Source organism: Bacillus rossius, chromosome 2 (assembly GCF_032445375.1).
Source record: "Bacillus rossius redtenbacheri isolate Brsri chromosome 2, Brsri_v3, whole genome shotgun sequence".
Classification (NCBI taxonomy): domain Eukaryota; kingdom Metazoa; phylum Arthropoda; class Insecta; order Phasmatodea; family Bacillidae; genus Bacillus; species Bacillus rossius.
Genome location: NC_086331.1, coordinates 135,292,732 through 135,314,222, shown reverse-complemented (window position 1 = coordinate 135,314,222; position 21,491 = coordinate 135,292,732). Strand labels below are relative to the sequence as shown.

At 32.3% G+C, this 21,491-nt stretch overlaps 1 protein-coding gene across 15 annotated transcripts in view; it reads right to left on the bottom strand.

Annotated features, from left to right (window-relative positions):
* LOC134529876 (IQ motif and SEC7 domain-containing protein 1) overlaps positions 1–21,491 on the bottom strand; it is a 127,343-nt gene that overhangs the window by 54,648 nt on the left and 51,204 nt on the right. For 10 of the 15 annotated variants that reach the window (XR_010074730.1, XR_010074729.1, XR_010074731.1 and 7 more), the window contains exons 5-6: positions 11,784–12,143; positions 2,453–2,581 (exon numbers count right to left, since the gene is read on the bottom strand). Coding sequence is in view for 10 of the 15 variants with exons in the window: in XM_063364420.1 (XP_063220490.1) it covers positions 2,453–2,581; positions 11,784–12,143 (489 nt within the window). In the remaining 5 variants the exon portion in view is untranslated. The remainder of the gene's footprint in view (positions 1–2,452; positions 2,582–11,783; positions 12,144–21,491) is intronic. The other 5 variants (XM_063364428.1, XM_063364429.1, XM_063364430.1 and 2 more) reach the window with 2 other exon arrangements.

The following is a 21,491-nucleotide window of genomic DNA, read 5'->3' as shown; positions in this document are numbered from 1 at the left end:
ACACCAATAATAATGCTACTGTTCTTTTTACATTCATCACATTTAGATGCAGTTGATTTTGTCAGTTCTGTGTCCACAACATGGGAAATAAAAGATGTCACTCATTCTGTACAAGTTCTAGAAAACATTTAAGAAAATTCTGCATGTCATGATGACAGATTTTTAAATTTTATATGAAAAGTATTTTACAAAAGAATATAAAAATATCCAAGCTGGAGATGTCTCCAACTTAACATAAAATATTTTTGCATACATCAAGGTGATAGTTTTAATTAATTAAATTATTGAAGCACAGATGATACCAGAGCATCAGTATATAAATATATTCAAAATAATTTACTATAACTCTTACAATGTTCATGAGACCCTGCTAATACAAAATATTTTTAAATGAAAAAAATTATAATTAGCCTTTCTGTCATTTAGGTATATTATCATATTTTATTTCCAGAGGGTTTTCAGTGGTCATATTTGCAGAGACTTCAAGAATTCCCTCGGAGCCTCACATAACTCAATTTATAAGCACCAAGTCAGTTACCCAAGTTGTTTAAAGCCTACCTTACTTTTAGAGATAACATTGCCTTAAGCCTTTGAGTATATAGTGAATACTAGCTAATCTGCACAAATTTTTAAAACCCTGAAAATTTTCGTTCAGTCAAGAAGGCATTAAATATTTATCCTAATATGTTTTATTACCACACCACTATACCACGTTATATCAAACGTTTATATAAGTCTGGTGCTGTTTGTTGTACTAGTGGGAGTATATTTGACATTAGATACCGAAACAGAAATAAACAGATGATTCACGTGGAAAAGGTTGTTAAATGAATGGTGCAATAAAAAAAAACGGGCCTGACAGGATTGATGTGAACCAAGCGGTGATATACGAATAAGAACTTTAATTTTTGAAAAATGAAAATGTAAATATCCGGACAGTAATATAATTTTCATTGCAAGTAAAGGATGGTTTGGAAAGTTTGCGGAAAGGTACGCGACATGAGTTGAAGGTCATGTCCGGGCGGGAAAGTCAATCAGCCAATTGATAACTATCTCCCGTTACACTGTGTCGAATTTGTCAAACATAGTATTCGATGTTAGGCATATAAAGATAAATGGTGTGACATATTTATCATTGGGTGTTATTCTACGCATTAATATTACGTGAAGAATATTTCTTTACCCATTTTTGAATACATTAAGTAAATTAGCCTTGCTATTTATGGAGACCAGTGTTTCAGAATATGCGATTTTGGTTAACACGAACATTTTTAAGAACGCATTAGTCGTGCTAAGTGAGGGATTGGTGTAGAGGTCATCGCGTTGTACAACTAGTTGTCGTTCAATTGCCATACCACTCAGTTGCATCGGCAGAGACAATTTCACTCCTTATAGTCTGGGACACGCCAAAGATTTAACATTCAGCTATTGCCCCCACCCCCCCCCCCCTCCCATCCCAAAGATATGTGGTCTTGGATTGTTAATCATACATAGTTAAGGATCTAACTGTGGAATTCCATAATAATTTTTTATCAAACAACGAAGTCTGTAACATATTTAAGAAGAAACCTCTTAAACTATCTATTAACTATCGAGAGCGAAAAAATTAACCTCAAAATTTAAAAACTGTGTCTCTTAACTGCAGCATCAAGTGTTATGAATTGTTACAGTTTTGAGTCATGGCTGACGGGGCTAACTTGACATGTAGTGACATGTACAGTTACAAACGTGCCTTTGTTTTGAATAAGAAAATAAAGGTACAAATATTCAGTTTTGCAAATCCAGCCAAATGAAAAAAAAAAACACTCACATAGACAAGCAAAGGAAAAATCCAGAAATTCAAACACTCACAAAGATTTTTTTTTGTCTATTTCATAAATCATTCATCAAAAAGCTAAAGTTAAGCATGTTTTTGCCCCTGTATTTTTTACCCGACACTTTAAAGTTAAGATTCTGATTCGAGGGGCAAATTCTAAGCACTCTTTGAAAACTGAATTTGAGAATCAGTTTTGAGAAGAATGGGATTCAACCCATTACAAATAAAAATATAAAAAGTTATGATGAAGCATTATAGTAACTTACCATTTATGTTCTATTTAGTATGTCTGCTTATAGCTAAAAATTATTTATTTCCAAATTGATTTATCACAAATCTCAATAATTTGTATAAATTTTTAGCTAAGGTGATTTTAATTAATATAGTGCTAACAAATGTTTGCATCACTAAATATTTCAATATTATTTTACTTCATTAAAAAAATACCTATTAGACAAATAACCATTATATTAGTGTAGCTCCATATAAATGATTATCTTTCATCAAAATGACTCAGGTTTCCTTCAATGGCAACATAGTTGTTTCATCTATTATTTTCTAATCCATAAAACACATAATAAAAGTATTTCATTACATTTCATCCTTGGATGGACCATAAATGAAAACTGTACACACCTTGTATATTGTGCTTTGTCTTTGGCTTTCTACGTGTTCTTGAAAGGGATGCTGGTAAGTTACACTACTATTTGAATGGTTAAGATCCTTGTGACACTCAGATGATAGCTGGTGACTTGGTGAACTTGACTGAAACCAAAGAAGTAAATGATAGTTAAATTAGAATAAATGTGATTGGAAAATTTACAACTTGAAAAGTATTAATTTACCATAATATGTAGAACAAACACCATTGCTAGCATCTAACATATTATGGCAAAATAATCTCCCGATTCAAAGAATCATTCAAAAAATTACTGAAAAGTAATATTCCATGCTACACAGTATTATTTTATAATATTGGCATGAAAAATGATGTAAAAAACATATAAAGGCTGTTAGAAAATTGTGGAGCATAACTTTAATGGGTGGACGGGAATGCCAAAGCAAACAATTTTTGTTAAGGGACATATGCCCTGCAAAGTTACAGGCCAGAGCAGTAGTGTGCTACTCCAGTGGCTGAGGGAACGTGCAATCGCTCTGCAGGAAGCAGGCATTTACAGTTAGCAATACGCAGATAGCCTTCGTGGTATGAAACTCCTAGAGTTAGGCAGTCTCTGGATCAGCTGTTCTACACATGCCCTTGGTAAATGCACACTGCTCCTGCTGCAATTGTTCTCATCGACCATCTCTGCCGAGCTATTGCTGTTTGTCAAATATGTAATTGCAGCATCGTACCCACTAACAGTCAGCACTACTCTTGTAAACGTACAACCACCATCCACTATGCTGTACACAAGATAGCTGGTTGCCAGTGCATTTGACCAACTCTAAATGCCTGCTTCCAGCTCTTGGCCTACTTCCTGCAGAGCGTTTGAATGCCACGCGCTGACATCACACGTCCTCTCAGCAGTGGAGTAGTACCATGAAGCCTGCCCAATTATAATTTGTGTGCTACTGTTCACGCCTGTAAATTAGCAGGGTTTCATTTCCATACATATGTTCCTTAACAAAAACTGCTTGTTTTGGCATTCGCTGTGACCCCTTAAATTCATGCCTCGCAATTTGCAAACATCGTGCATGCATTCAGATGATAGTAAGGCCACAGAACACCCATCTCATTTAAATCAATGGTGCAACATCTAAGTACTGAGGTCAGAATCTTTTGCAGACATTTTTGTGGAGGGCACCGGACATCATGTTTTTATAAAAATCTATATTTTACTGTCTTTGGTGTGACTACATTTTATTTAATCATAATGCTCAACAAAAATGTTTGTTTTAAATATTTTAATGGAGACCGTAACTATTTACATCATCCCTTTATAAAACTTAAATTTTCCCTCAACATGAATAAATTGTTCCTATTAAGAGTCACATACTTGAAGTTAAACTTTTATTTTTTTATTGTGAATAATAAAAGGGACCCCATGTGAAAAGCTCACAAGCACACGACTTGAAATGAATCAAGCAAATGATACGACAGCTCAATTGTTACTATAACACACGTTACAATATGGAATGACAATTGAAATACAAAAATGAGCTCATAGTCACTCAACTAACCAAATGGACATTATAAATATGTCAATAATAGCTTCAATGCACATAGTACTTTTACCCATGTATGCACAACTTTGGACTAAGAATGTTTTAGTTTATTCCAATTGGTAGTATTATGAGTGGTTTGATATTAAATTTATCAAACTCAGTCTTAATGAATTAATTTAGATGTTTTTAGCAAAGAACAAGAGCTAATGACAGTAGCTAGAAATGTGAGAAAATTTCTTGAGGAAATTTTTCTGGAAAAGTATAATTGTGTATTATACCAATAAAAACATAAATTTATATAATTAAAGATAGGTTAATATAATAAGATAATAGTACAATTTCTATATATTGTGGTCTGTATGCATATATAGTTTTAAGTATTCATTATTTATTATAACAATTTAATACCATTTGTAAAATTTTGTGTTACTATTATATTAGAGTACAGAAAAAAAAACTTTTAAGTTACTTTGGAGTATGCTCATATGTATAAGATACATTTTGTCTTTCTTTACCACCTAGTGACTCATTTTGTTATTTGATTGTGTTTGTATAAGAAAGTTGATAGAAATATTTGTGTAGTTATGGGAACGAATAAATAGGAAATTTTTTTCTGATTTAGAAGAAATTTTTCTGGAAAATTACTAGAAAAATTTCCAAAAATAGTTTCTCGGAAAATAACATCTCTAATAGTAGCTAACAAATGGTTATAATTACCAATTAAAAATCTCCAAAAATTGTAGAATAAAAAAAAACATTTCTGGTGAAAAACTCAATAAACTGAATATTGCACACAATGTCTATCAGTGATGGAAAAAAAAAAACTATACTTTTATACTTGGTTTTAACATCTCATCGAGAACACAGTAATTCGAGGTGGATAAACCCACCAAAACAATGCAAGGAACCAGCTCTCCCAGTATTTGACTGGAGTGAAAACCAAGATCGCTAGACCATGCTGTGCTGCTTCACTCACTCGAATAGACTAAAACAATACTTGGTTACAAGTGTGATAAACTACTAAACAAATTCATAGAGTGGCAGGTACAAAATAAAGAACCTTCCACTGCCACGCACGGTATGAGCCCTTGGAAACCGACCTAGCCTTCACCTGAAACACTGCTACATGCTGATGCCCAAGACAGGACTCGCACACATCACTTTGAATCTCTATAGAATTTTAATCTCTAGAAATTTAATTCAACTGTATGGATTAGGTGATGTGTATGTAATTTGTTTATAATTATATGAATAAAAAGAAGTAAAATTGATGGGTATATAGTGAATAAAATATATTTTTCAGTTGGTTTTTTTTGTAAAGATAACATACATGTAAATGGGACTGAACATACATTACATGCATACTCTCACAAATATAATTATTAATTTTTTTTATATTTAATTGTTTAGGTATATATATTTTTTAATTGACAAGTTGTTAATGATAAAGTTTGAAGTTCTTGCAGTTAGTTTAATATTCAGCCAAGTGGAGAGCTGTAACTGGTGCAGGCACCGGCACCGCTTACAGCAGAAGCAGCTACAAGCAGACTGCAGTGAAGAGTGGCCACAATACCGGCCCTATGTGCTTATCTAATCCGTACCAGCTGTTTCACCACCCAGCTTGCTGCCATATGGCTTACCAAACACAATGGATGGGGGTTCGTGTGACAGATAACACAAAAACTGCAGCTATTGAGGAAGATAAAAACTATCACATTATAGACTACAAATGCAGGCTTTCCACACTTGTCAATTTCAGAACCAAAATCTCTATCCAACCATTGTGCATTTCACTCTCCTGGTTATTTCTCTACATGACTCTAAAACAGCACCAAGGCAGGTGTGAAAGTTGACAGTTTTCAGGCCTCCTCAAACGAGATTAACGGGAAAAGAAAGTTTTATGAGCTATTTTTAGTGTTAAGTTAATATATTTCAGATTCCCTTGTTTAGTTTATTCAACAGTTAGGAGAGCATAACCACTGCATGCAAATATATTTCCAAGCAGCATCTGCCCAATGATAAATTTCTATGTAAAAATGTGGAACAGAAAAATAACCTGTATACATCTCGAGGAACAACATCTGGCCACAACATACAGCATTAGGACTTGGCAACACACACACTCACTGCAACATTTTTCCGGTAAATAAAACACGCCCCTCCCTCACCACAAAAAAAAGTTGCTACACATGGCAAAAAGACAAAAAATGTCCCTTTTGCATACACTAGACACAAAAAGAACAGTTTTATATTTTCCTACACTTAACTTTACAAAAATTAAATTGAAAACCCATAAATATAAGGTTTAGCATTATACAAAATATAATTTATTTTTACACAATGAAATCAGCAAGAAAACTTAAACTACGGCTAAAAAAACTACTCCAGAAAACATTCATTTTAGGACTCTGTATGTTTTTTCAGTGATTCTGAACTTGCCATGTACAATTATTTATCATCTAAATTTTTGACATGAAAATGTCTAAGTTCAGTTGGGCTGTCAGGTCAAAATTTATGATGCAATGAAATTATGATACATTTTATGTGAAAATAACTTTAGGAGTAATAAACTAACAGCTAGTAACCAGCTGAATCATGTTAGCATACTACTTAATCCTAAAGCATTATTGGCTTCAACAACTATAACCAAAATTTTATTTATTTACAGAGTTGAAAAAAACCAAATTTGGTGGGAATGCTGGTATACATGCAATGAAAATACATTCAGAACTAAAGAAAACGGCATGCCAAAAAAAAAAAAACAAGATAAACCCAAAAAGTCCCGTGAGTACTGTTCTGAATGATCGAGAAAGTAACGGAAGCATTGAAACATATCAGTAGTGGGGGAATTTTCAACTGTCAGCCTGCACAGTGAGCCCATGCTTTCTACCAGCAGGGAAACTTCAATGAAGTGACTGGCATAGATGAAGTACATCCCAAAGAGGGATGCAGCAATAAAAAATAAATGTGAACTGATATTTATAATGACAACTCATATCAAAACAAACACTTCAAACACTTGTATTTTTTTGACTAAAATCTTGCAAAGAAATAGAAGATCAAGTTTTCATGTATACCCCCATTAATAAGACCTCCCAATATTTTATTTTCCTTTAATCACTTGTAAAAGACTTCTAAATTTCCTCATTGGTTCTCAAGTGAATTAAAGAAGCCCTGAAATCCCAGAAACATTTCCACGAACTGTACAGAAAAAACAACAAGCCTTACTACTAAAACTATTTCTCTCACTTCCGGAAACAAGTTAAATCTCTAATAAACAGTGTTAAAATTCATTGGATTTAATCAATCAACAATAATATCAAGAAAAACCCAAAAACTTTTGGTTTATGTGAAAATTATGAAAATGGCTATTATGATCACCCCTCACTAAAATTGATAATGAAGTTTCAAGTGATCTTTTATGCTATCTAATGTATTTGCTCATTATTTTTATAGTATGTATGTATGTATGTATGTATGTATGTATGTATGTATGTATGTATGTGACATCAAGCTATAATCCCCATGTTCCTGCCAAAAACAAAAACCATGACACAATATCTAGCCCTACTACCTCTGATAGCCTTGTTCTGTGGAGTATCAAGGCCCTAAAATCATCAAGGTCAACAAGTCCTGATGGCTTTCCTAATTTCATTTTAAAAGGTTGCTGTAACTTACTTGTAACGCTCTTGAAAAATTTATATAACTCCAGTAAAATCCCAAGTTTTTCCTAATAAATGGAAAATAGCCAAAGTTATTCCTATACACAAGAATGGTTCCAAACTAAATGTTTCAAATTATTGGCCAACATCCTTATTGAATGGATTTTCAAATATTTTTAAAAACATTTTTATTCAAAACAGTTGATTTTCAACTAAAAAATTAACTATCTAAAACTCAATCATCATGGATTCAGAGCAGGAATGTCTACTTCTACTAATTTAATCACTTTTCTTAATCCTATTTATAACAAAGTTAATGGTAGAGGGCAGGCTGATGCCTGTTTTTTGATCTTGCAAATAAAAGCTCTATACTTCTAGGAAAGTTATCAAATTTTGGTTTAACGGATAATTATGTAAATTGGTTCTCCAGCTACGTAAATGATACAACTTTCTATGTATCCATCAATAACAATTATTCCTCCTTGTTTAAAGCTAGTTCAGGAGTCCCTCAGGGAAGTATGTTGTCACCTCTATTTTTCAATATTTTTATCAGTGGCATTTATCAAGTTCTTATTCATTCTACTGGTGCACATTTTGCTGATGACCTCAAAATTTATAGAAAAATCACAACACTTCATGATTGCCTTCGACTTCAAAATGATATCAACAAAATTCATAATTGGTGCAATATGAACTTAGTTACTCTTAACAATAAAAAAAATCAATCTCAAAGGTATCATTTATAAAAGATATTGGAATAATTTTAGACTCTAAATTATACTTTCATCAGCATGTGGAATATTTAATTTCTAGTTCCTGAAGAACATTAGCCCTAATTAAGTACATCACTTTTCACTCTAACAGTTCTGACTCAATTCTCTCACCTTATTTGGCCTTAATTAGATCTAAATTAGAATACTCTTCATTGACATAGAAAACATTAACACATCCCATAGCGATAAAATAGAATACATACAAAACAAAATTATAAAACTAATACCGCAAAAGAATTTCCCTCAACCCACTTTAACATCCTTTTCAGATTGTAGAGCTTATTTAGATTCATTTTTTATGTATAATTGTTATAATTCAAAAATAATTACAAATATATTTTAGATAATAGTGGCCTAAGAGTACCCTAATTTAATAGTCGTCTTTTTATCAGCCCTGTGTTCAGTTAAGAGTAACTGCAAAATCTAATAAAAATATAATATGAATTTTGATAATCAAAATAATTATACTTAGTATTTTTTCACTTTCACTTTTACATTATTTTACTTTATTAAATTTTGTCTTGCTGCTTACTATGTTAATAATTTATAGTAACATTATTTTATGTATTATATGTGTCCTTGTGTTACCTGTTTGTTTGTATATCTTGTCCTTTGTTTCATGTTTTGTTGTTATTTTATATATTTGTGTATTTTGTATATGTCATGCCCACCGCTAAAGTCCTTTGACTGTTGGTGGGCAGGGAACAAAATTTGAATACAAATAAACATAATTTTAACAAAAAAAAACAGACTTAAAAAAAATTACAAAACAAATTAATATGCACTAAAAAGTAAAAAAATAAACGCGTATTCTTCTACAAATTAATAATCAACTTACTTTTTCTACTCATCAATATGTAGGTACGATCTATGTGTTTACCACGCAAGAAGGTAGGTATAATGTAGTTACAATTGTTGTTATTTTTGGAGTCTGTGTCACACATCAAATCTAACTCAACACATACCTACACCGCCCTTCTTACGGTAAGTCCTTGTATTTAATATTTGCTATATTTTTGAATCACCGTTTGCTACATTATGTCTCAGCATAGTGTCGTATTAAAGTGCATTTGTTTGGTTTAATTAGGTATTATTTACGTTGTTTCAAGGTCGCAGATATTGTCACAGTATATTGTCGTATAAAAGTTAATTTGTAAATGGGTTTAATTAGGTATTGGTATTCTGTCACAGTACTCGCAGTATATTGTCGTTCGTATAAAAGTTAATTTGTAAAAAAAATATATTTCTTAAAGTATTTTTGTATTATTATTGCTAGGAATAGTGTAGTGTTTCCTTGGCTGACACGACTCCAAAAATAACAATAATTGTAACTATATTATACCTACCTTCTTGCGTGGTAAACACGTAGATCGTACCTACATATTGATGAGTAGAAAAAGTAAGTTGATTATTAAGTTGTAGAAGAATATGCAATTATTTTTTTACTTTTTAGTGCATATTAATTTGTTTTGGAATGGTTTTTTTAATTCAGTTTTTTTTTGTTAAAATGTGTGTTTATTTTTTATTTTTAGCGAATCTGAAGTACACTAACTAATTTATCTGAATATGGGTAGACCTACTAAATGTGCTGATCATATGCGACAGCGCCGTTTAAATGAAACAAACAAAGTCAGGGAGAAACGCCTATCTCAACAGACTAAATCTACCTCGAAGACAATTTCAAAAGAGACTTGCGAAGAGCACAAAAATAGACTTTCGAAAATGCGGCTTTACATGAAAAGGTTTTGAACAGGGAAAATATCGAAAAACGTAGTCACCGTCTCGGCTTGATCAACGATCATCTATCGAATGAGACGGAGTAGCAACGTGCCCACTGACTCAGCGTGATACACAATCGTCTATCCAAAGAGACAGAAAAGCAACGTGCAAACCATCTCAGCTTGATCCACGTTACGGTAGGTGACAAAAATATCCAGATAGCCTATAAAAGATTTGACCGAGTATCGTTAATTTGCTCCTAAGAATAGAAGAGTTCCGTTACTTTGTCATGGATCCCATAATCAGAACCTAACCAAACTTTCATCAAACTACCCTTGAAGTACATCCTTTCCAATAAAAAAAGAATCATCGAAATCGGTTGGCATGATATTGAGTTATTCGTCCATTTGTCACGCACATACTTAATGCAAATTTAAGACTTATATGGTTTTCTCATGGATGCCATTGTCAGAACTGGACCAAATTGAAATGGGACCACACGGGAAGCATCAGCTTTCAAATAAAAACAGAATCATCAAATCGGTTCACCCAGTCGAAAGTTCCGAGGTAACAAACATAAAAAAAAAAATGCAGACAAATGGAAAACCTCCTCCTTTTTTGAAGTCGGTTAGATATTAAAAATAAAGAAGTTTTACATTTTTGAAACCTGACAAAAGGAACAGATCAAAGTGAATCATGGCAAACTGCTCATCACAATGTCCCTCCAGACCAAAATATCACCTCTTAAGTTATAACAGGGGTGAAATTTATTTTTAAAAAATGTTAAGGCACCATTAAATCAGTATAAGCAAGTATAATTTTAATTCAATATAAATATAATTTATAAAACTTATTTTAGATCTAACGCCAGTGGTCAAAATGAACGGGATGAGTTTGGTTTCATTTGGTCAATTGATATTCCCATATCAACCAAATATGTAGGAGGAGAGGAGTAACAAATTTGTAATTTTTGTTTAAGTACTACTAAGCACAACTAATAATCAACAAATATATTTAAAAAGAAAATTTGATACCTTTAATCTAAAATTCAAATAAAGATGCAATTGTTTTAAAAATATTAAAATAATGTAGGCATCTGTAATAAGGAAAATTTAGAAAAAAATATTTTAAGAAAAACTATTACCAAAATTAATGAAAGTGTAAGTGTAAACGAAGGTATAATCCTAATTAAAATGAAATACGTGCGTGTTCCTTAGATTTTTATATTGCTACCTCATCAAAATGGAAAGGAGGTAGGTGAGATTTAATCAGGGTAAAATATCTCCTCAAACACAATAAAACAGGCGTTATAAAATTAGATAAAGTATATTAGAAATTAAAAAAGCTTATGCCTAATCACTTATGAAATATCATTCTTAAACAATTTTGTTATGAATTAAATATGTTTTACACCTGACAATTTATTGTGTCGTTTTCTTTTGAAAAAATATTTTGAATTAATTAAACACTTTTCTTAAAATGGAGCATTATCAGCAAAACATTGAAATTACGAGAGCAAAGCCACAAGTTATTAACTAGTGTATTGAAAAATTAGTGTAATGTTCCTACATAAATATAGAAACTAACAACAGCTAAGATACACACACAGACATCATTACAAGTAACATTAATGGAACTGAAACTCACCTCATCTTTTCGTTTCCATATAGGTGAAAACCTGTGGCTTTCTGCTTCTAGGCTTTCACACGTGATTCTATCCGCTGACAAACTGCTGTCGCTACCTGATGATTGGACACTTGATAGACTACCACTGTCTCTTGTTTTATTCAATCCATTAATACGATGATGACGAGTTTCATTAGACCTTGATGAAATAGACGATGTTCGTTTAGGAACCTCAGGAGGAATCTTTTGACTTTGGTTCCACGGACGTGCTTGACTGACATTCGATTTGACTGCCCAAGCTACTGTATTCTGGAAGTGAGGCAATGAAGCAATAGTTTTCCTTAGTGTTGATTCTCTATTCAGAAGTGAAGCATGTCCACCCTACAAATGTTGAAAAAATATAGCTAAAAAACTAAAATATAAGAATTACAGTTCCAACTTGTTTAGTTCTAGTCATTTACTAAATGAAGATGCTCTACGTGTAAATATAAGTCAAAAACCTTTCTATTCATGCTATTTGTGTTGTGGATGGAACAACACTCACCATTATTACTTTATATGAAAAAAAAAAATATATATATATATATATATATATATATATATATATATATATATATATATATATATATATAGAAGAAACACCACTAAACCCTAACATAAAATTAGTCAAGGATATTTCTAGTATGAATAAAACTATCAGCTGAATCTCAGTATAATACACTTGTTGGGAGACACGTATGACAGTCATACAGTATACAAGGCTATATCAGGTACTGAACCAGGTGAGACATTCAAAATATTCAAAAGCTGGCAACCCAGTGATAAAATACATAACATACCTCTGAAACAGCATTTAACACACACATGAAAGATGAATATTGCAGGCTTACTGAGAATTGATGACAGTAAGTTAATATTATAATTTGGTTTACATTGTAACATAGAATAATTCCTGCCCCCTGCTACTGTTAACAATTAACTGAGAATATTTTATGTTGCTGAAGTATTTTAATTGTGCTTCAATATTAATTATTAATTTTGGTTAGGTTTTACATAAAGTTGAACAGTGTTTTTTTTTATTATTTTTTCACTCTAATTTGTTTAGTCAGTTAAAATTAATGTGTCTATTAATTATGATTTTACAATTATAAATCACACTCTAGGCAGTAAGACTGTAACATTCTAGAAGTTTAAAAAAAAAAAAAAGAGACAGGCGTGAAACTCTGTCGCCAGCAAGTTATTTTTCACGGTGCATTGTTGGAAAAACCCAGCACGAAGGCGCACGACTGCGCAGCAATAAACTAGAACTTTTTCTGGGCGCTGCCTCGCCAGCCATTCAGGGTGAGCCATGTGGTGGTGTGATGTCTCTCCAGATTTTCAGAAAATGTTTCTCGCAGTATAATATTCCATATATGGTCATTTTTCTGAATCCTGTCCTGTTGATTGATCAGTTGGCAAATGGGGTTGCCTCCACTTTGTTTTCACCTTTGTAAGGGAAGACAATTTCGTTATCCAACCAGTTTTCGCTCAATTGTCACCACGTGCGGTTGCGTGACAGCAACTCACAAACATCATGTTCTAAGTCGGAGAGACCACAAATTTTACGCCTGCTGGTCTGGGCCCAGACTGAGTTTTAACCTTTTTTGTATACTTAAATAACTTTTTTTGTAATTTTAAATTGGACCCCAGGCGTTCGTATCAGCCCAGGTTGACCGCTGGTCATCCCTCCGTGACAAGTTTCCAGGAATTTCGGTACCTCTGGTTAAAAGATTAATCAAAGGACGTTATTTTTTTATGTAGGATCGAGCGATAAGAACTAAGTGAAATGAAGCAATCTGAAAATGGAACTGTAAGTTGTGAACCACCCAGTTTTTTTTGTTGGTGATGAAAAATAAATGAAAATACTGTTCAAACAACTTTTATTTTTTAATTAACTAAATAACTAAATTTCTGGTAAAATGATTAAAAAATAATTCTCAAAATTCTCAACTAATGACAAATACAACTTTCAAGTACTAAAGGTGTTTGTTGGTTGTCTAGCCAGGCCAACCTGGAATGTAACAACATGAACAGCTTGTGAATCTTGTGAGGATTATCTATAAAAGTTGCAATATGCATAGTAAAAAGGTATTGCAAGTTGTGTAACACTGTCGTAAGAGGTCAAAGAGGGGCCAACTTTTGGCATTATAAAAATACATAAAGAACAATCTCTTTAAGCTACATGGGCAAGGTTACGCTGTTCTCTAGTGAGTCTTTATAACCGTTAAAACACATTAATTGGCACCTAACATAGAAAAACACAGAAATGCAAATTTTACCGATGAGATCCTTATCAGAAGCAACATTTCAATGTAACACTGCACACAAATAAAAGTTTTAAATGGAAACAGCTGTGTATGATTGTAACTTAAATGAAAACTGGGCCACTGACACGTAGAAGCACAGAAGCACTTCACTTGAGGAACCTACTTTTAATGTGGTAAGACTGCTGATGTAGCATTGCAACTGGAAATATTACTTGATTCAGAATCAACACCATCATGCTATTGTAGTGACACTGATCCTCTATTAAATGATATAACAGTGAAAATGCATTGTGCCAAAAATGTAAAAATCTCCTTGGTAAGAATGATTTGAAGATGGGTTATATTCACGTGAGTTAACATAAAAACATGGAAAACACGAGGAAAAACTAATAACAAAAAAATCCAAAGAAAAATAAATTAACATCCAACTAAGCTAATCAGTTGCCAATTAGATTGTTAAGACTGAAGAAAGAGAAATACCAGCCATTCAGTATGTCCCAGTATTTAACCCACTTCAATCACAACATTATCCCCTGTAAGGAAGGTAACAAAAAAAGTCACAAATAAAGAAGTAAAAGAGACTTATTTCAGAAAATTTACAATACCAAACAGATCATTGTGAATAAATAATAACAAATGGTAGCTTCAGCTTTGATAGGTGTACAAAACTAGCGAGCTAAAATTGTTGTTCCCGTACAATGAAGCTATGTCATAAATCTTATTTAATTTTACAACTAGGGTATTTGCAACTTTAAAGAGAATCACGTCAACATGGATGAATGGCGGAGGCAAACCAAGTCAAATTTACAAATAAAATAAAAAATTCTGAAAAAGAAAAATTAAATTTACTTAACTTTCCATGAAAAAATATTCAATAATAAAACTATGCAACATGATTTCTATGATTCTCTGATCTTAGGTGTTCCTAAGTTTTTTTTTGTGCTGATTCCAGATCTGCAATCCATTTTTTCCTATCACATACAGTTTTTATTTTCAAATTGAGGAAACTCATTTTTTATTTGAACCTAAATTTTACAAAGGGAATTTCATTGTGATGGGGAAATTTTATTTTCGTCTGAGGGAATAGTTGGCAACAGTTGTTACACCCAGCTGGTTTTAGAAGGGAAACAGTAAATCATTGTTTAAATGCTGTAGTGTGCTGTTATATTTGAAAAATGAGTTCCCGTAAGTGTTTAAATAACCGAAACGTGTTCTGTAATATTTGTGGTAGTTATGTAACTGCTAAGCAAAGACAAGACATCAATAGTTTTGTGAGAAATGTCTATTATGCTTACTTCAGCATAAAACTTGGTCATCAAGACAAAAACTGGGCACCCTACAAGGTATGTCGTACATGTGTCGAGGGACTGAGACTGTGCAAAAAAGGTGTAAAAAATGGAGGGAGCCACAAAATCATGTTAACGACTGTTATTTCTGTATGGTTAATGTTAAAGGTCATAATGCCAAAACTAAGAAGGGCATACAATATCCGAACATTCCTTCGACCATGTGACTAGTTATACATTGTGAATCTCTTCCTATCCCAGTTCCACCTCCCGTTCACAAAAATGTGCTACAGGAGAGCAGTTCAGAAAACGAATGTGATAATGCTGATGATTACATGTCCGAAGAAAATTCTGCGCCAAAATTATTCACTCAAAACGAACTTAACGATTTAACTCTTGAATTAAATTTGACAAAGGGTGCTGTTCAATTGCTTGGGTCAAGATTGAAAGCAAAAAAATCTCCTACTACCTGGAGCTTTGTTTTCTTGGTATAGAACTCGAGAGAAGGAATTAATAAAATTCTTTAAAGAAGAACACTCTCTGGTTTATTGTTGTGATATTGAGGGTTAATTGAATTTCTTTAACATCACTTACAATCCAAGTCAGTGGAGGTTATTTATAGACTCATCAAAAGTAGTCTCAAAGGTGTAGTTTTAGATAGTGGAAATTTCTTTGGTTCATTACCCATTGCGCATTCAGTGCATCTCAAGGAAATACATGAAAATCTCAAAGTTCTGCTAAAATGCATGAACTATGAAAAACATTCTTGGACAATTTGCGATGATTAAAAGTTGTTGGTATGCTACTTGGTCTACAATCTGGCTACACAAAAATTGCAGTGTTTTATTTGTGACTGGCCCAAAAGAAAACCCCTACAACCCGGTTCACAGAACATAATAAATGCACCACTTGTCCTCTTCACATTCAACTCGGATTAATGAAGCAGTTCACTAAAGCACTTCCAAAAGAAGGTGACTGCTTCCAGTATTTAGTAACAAAATTTCCGAAAATATCTTATGCGAAACTGAAAGAAGGGGTCTTTGAGGGACCGCAGCATAAAATTAATGAAAACAGTATGTTCGAAAATACAATGAATCCTGTAGAAAAAAGGCCTGGATTTCTTTTAAAGAAGTTGTGGCCAAACTTTTAGGTAACAAAAAACATCCAGAGAACAAAAAAAATGGTTACAGAAATGTTGGAGGATTTCATGAAATTAGGATGTAACATGAGTGTGAAACTTCACTTCTTACATTCACATATTGATTTTTTCCCTGCGAATCTCGGCGATGTCAGTGAAGAACAAGGAGAACGTTTTCACCAGGACATAAAGGACATGGAAAAAAGATACCAAGGAAGGTGGGATGTAAAGATGATGACAGACTATTGCTTCATACTTAAAAGAGATGGCACTGCTGAAGGAATACAATCGTGGAAGAGAAGTTTCAACCCACGTCAGACAGATGTTGAAGTAAAATCAGCGAAGACGATGAATTAAATTGTCAGATACTATTGTGTTTATGTAACAGTCATAGAATTTTAAAGTGAGTATAAAATATTATACTATTGTCCACTGTAATGCAAGTGCATTGCAATTTCATACTGGGTTATAAAATACACTACTTTTAAATGAAACTCAAATAAATTGTTCACTGTCCAAAAATTTCATTTACTTAAGGGGTTTCATTTACCCCTGGTCTGAACAAGCATTTTGGGATGCTAAATAGCACATACTTCTTTAATATGTACTTTAATTTAGATAATAATGTAAATTAATTATTAAAAGTGTAACCATCCAAAAATATTACATTACAAAAGAGAAAATTGGTGGAAACCAACTTAATTTTAAGTTTTCAACAATTTTCTCTCTTTTTTAATGTTTTCAGTTTTAATAATTAATTTACATTATTATCTAAATTATGAGCCACAATCGTCACTTTAAACAAAGTATTAATTATGCATAATTTAGCATCCAAAAAAGCTTGTTCAGGCTAAGGGTGTTTTACTGCCCCTTAAAAAAAATCAAAATTGAATTGTATAAAAACCTTACATGATACAGGCAAAACTTTGAAAGGTTCTCCTTAAAAGTCTATTAATTCGAGATACATTTTGTGATAGAGGTGATGAAATTTTGTTTTGTAAATATACATATTTACTATTCATTTTAAGAGGCTATTTCCACAAAAAAGAATGTTGTGTGGCATTTGGATTTTTTTAGATGGTGTAAGCTGCAGTACATCAAAAATGTGATATTTTATTTTATGTAAGAAATTTAAAATAAAAGTAAAACTGTCTTCCATTGTTATAAAAGGTTTTTATTTAGTAAAAATATTTCATGTTTGTTATTCTATTTTCAGAATCAGGAAAAGTACTGTCTCAAATTAAAACTCTCTTTTCATTCACTGTATCTAAACACTTTACACATAACTTATTACCACACAAAGTGGCATAACTGTTAAACATTGGGTTGGCATTTGGAAGGATCTGGGTTAGAATCCCAGTCCTAATTTTGTTGTTCCATGGTTTCCTGAAATCACTTCCGGCAGATGCAGGGCTGGTTCCATGGCCAACTTCTTGCCTGATAACCCTGAAACGTGCTGGTGCGATATTGGTTAGACTTTGTCATGAGATGGCTAAATTATTCAGACATTAATATGTATTACTTAATTTTTCACTCACAGATTTCAGTCCCAGAATCATCTACAAGCATTTTTAGTACTTGATTCTCACTTTTTAACTAATCATCTTTGTTACACACTATTTTCATAAGATCAATTAATTCATTTACTTTACTGAGTTCCATTGACATTACACTGATGCAGAGTTGGACGTAATGTACAAAGGGGCCTTTTTCTTCACCTCCTTGATAATGTTTTAATCACTGTCATTTAAAAATACAATAAAGAAACTCCAAGATAAAAGACCAGTAAAGTATAGAGTATCAAATATAAAGTCGGTTTGTTTTTATTTATTTAACAGTAAACTCTGGTCATTATAAACACTCTGATCCATTAAATAGATAGTAATTAAATCATGTCTCTCAACCTCTGTAATGGTAGTACAAACTCAGCACGCATTCCAAGACTCTATAAAGAAGGTATGAATAACAGAGGGACAGTTAGTGTACCATAATTCTAGTTTTGTGTTTTCATTCATCTGTCCCATTACTAAACATTCTGTTCCCAGTGATGTTTTGAACCCTAGTAAAATGATGACGTGTTTCAAGTGTACGTCAGACAAAACTCTGACTTCACAGGGTGAATGCTGCAGTGGCAATAAGCTTAGCAAGGAAAGAAAATATTTTTGGTATGGGCAAATACAGATAGTTCTGAAAAATTGCTGCATTTAGTGGCAGAGAATGACTTTCGTAATTCTTAAGTTTTGTGGTTTCATTATTACTTTTTAGTACCTTCAGATTAAAATTCAACTATGTTATATTGCATTTATTTAGTTATAGTGTCTTGCGTGAACTCCTTTAATGTATTTGCCTGTTTTTTAAATTTTTATTGCATACGCAGAGTTTTTCCTAGTGTCTTTGTAACAGAAAAAAATGGAGTTTGATTGTACAACCACCCCTAGAAGTAACGCTGTTCGATTAGCACGATTTTGAAGTAACAATGCCCATAAATTATGGCATGATTTGAAGTAGCGCGGTCATAGATCCAAAGTAGTGTTTTCTTTTACGTGAAGTTTTATTTCCGTATGCACACAATCGCAATGGTACTGCATTAAATACTATGCAACAAATTAATAATGTCACGAACCAACAAACAATATTTTGCTCTTTCCTTTATTATTATTCACTTTCTTCATTGTATATTTATTTCCGACAATGCCCGTATGTTCAGCCAACGTTTATTTTACGCCTCTCCGCATGTCAGCAGCAGCTCTGGAGAGTAAACCTAAAAGCTTCTGGGGCTAGTTTACCTAGAGTATACTAGGATGCGCTAGTGGCAAATCAAGGCAGACATCCATTTAGTAAACAACAGACTTAGGAATTACATTAACAGGTTAAATAATCTTTCTAATAATGGAAAACTGTTAGTTTATGCTTTTTAATTTCTTATTAGAACTGAAATATATCTCCTAGATTAATAAAATTATTATTTTGTAACTAAATTAAATTTTAGGTTGTTTAGTCTTAAAATGTTTTTCAATATTTATTTTAATGTACCCAAATGTATTTTGACATATACTTTATTAATTCTAATGAGAGCAGAGTCTTGATTAAAATTGTAGTCATCAGGCATACTTACTGTTTGAAAAATAAATTATTTTGATTAACACACACTCTTAGGGAAAAACATTTTTTATTAGCATACTCTTTTCCTAGAACGAATGAGATAATTACTTCAAGGGGCAGGTATATCCACATTTCACCATTTTACAATTATTATTTACTAACAAAATTTTACTCTGTAAAATTCCCATTCAAATTTATGTATGAATCAATAAATTAGCATTTAATGTAATATTTATTTTTTCTCAGTAACAGTCCTTAGACATTTTTGTGATGGTTACTTTCACCATATTAATTTAACCAAATGTGTTCAAAATCACAGTTATTCTGCTCTACATTTGAGTAGGTCATATATTAATTTACTGTTAACAAAGAAATATATTTAGAAATTTCCTAAACTACAAAATGTAGAAAGTAATATGTAGCACATAATTTAACATCATTAATATACATAAAAACAAAAATTCTAAACTAGGATGTGTAGCCTACATTTTTTATTCATACAAGTTGACAATTTAAAAAAAGACTTTTCTTGAGGTTAAGTTCAATTCACTAAAACTACAAAACAAATGTACACATTATATCAGATTAAACAATGTGAGATTTACATTCAGCCGATTTCCTGGACATTACTAAATATTCTTGAAATAATATAGTGTTCAGCATTTGTAACGTCTACTTTATCAGTACTGCTTTATGGACCTGAGCACCCAAGTGCACAGAAACTATCCTTCCTAAATTATATTTTACTACATTTTTTAATGTTTTATATTGATTTAATGATTTTTATTCAAACAATTGTTATAATTTTTTCAGTATGCATACATTTTTAAAAAATTATTCGTGTTTTCTCACTCTATTCCTATGTGAATATTTACGGTACTTAAAAAGGAAGATTATATTTAAATTATTAAAATAAAATAGTGTTTATGTTACTTTCTACAAGTAACACAAGCTTGCTAAAAGGTTTAAATATATATATGTTACGCAACACATTTTAGTTATTTACCATTACCTAATTTTAGATATAGATAGAACATAGTTAGTGTTACTGCCCTTGTGTGGGGAAAGAAAGCTTTATATTAATTTTGTTGTAAAAGCCCTGGAAGCTGCTTGACATGGGCAAAAGACACTACAGTATACTCAGAGTAAAACATTAAAAGAAGGAAACTTACTGCTCACAATAGGAAGTAGAAAATGGATCGTATCTGAAGTAATAAATATAAAAAAAGAAGAGGTTTGTGTAAAGCTTACCCTTTTTATTGTTAATTATAGTTTTTATTATTTTCTTTTGATAGTTTCAAGAATTACAAGAATATACAGATCAAAGTTAATTTGGGGCCCCGGCCATAAGAACTTATCAATTACAAACAGATTGTTAATTTTACTTGGAATATAAATCTAACATTTTCCTTTGACATAATCAAGTTTTCACAAAAACTAACATAAATAATTTAACTATCATAGTTTAAGGTTAAACACTTGTTAGCCCAACCAGTGCAGGACTATGTATATTCTGATTTAACAATATCTGATCATTGGCTGTTCACTGGCGGTGACTAGAAGCGAGAGACGCATATAATTCATGTGCATTCCAGAGGGAAGGGTGTAAATTTAGTTGAATTTCGTGATGGGCTTGAGCCAGAGAAAAACCCAAACTCTTGCACCATCTCTTGGACCCCACTGGAACCAAAAAAAAAAGATCCAGTGGTCAAGATTAGGTAATTAAGTTGACAAGCAACAGAAATCGAGAAGTCAGGGCAAAAGTTAAGTATGGAGCCAACTATACGCAAAAGGGCGTAGAATTTTCCACTCACCATTCTGGGGGTGGAATGATGAAAATCACTCCCACTGAAGAACTAGCGCTCGCAGTAGCCACGCACGAGTCATGCTACGAGAT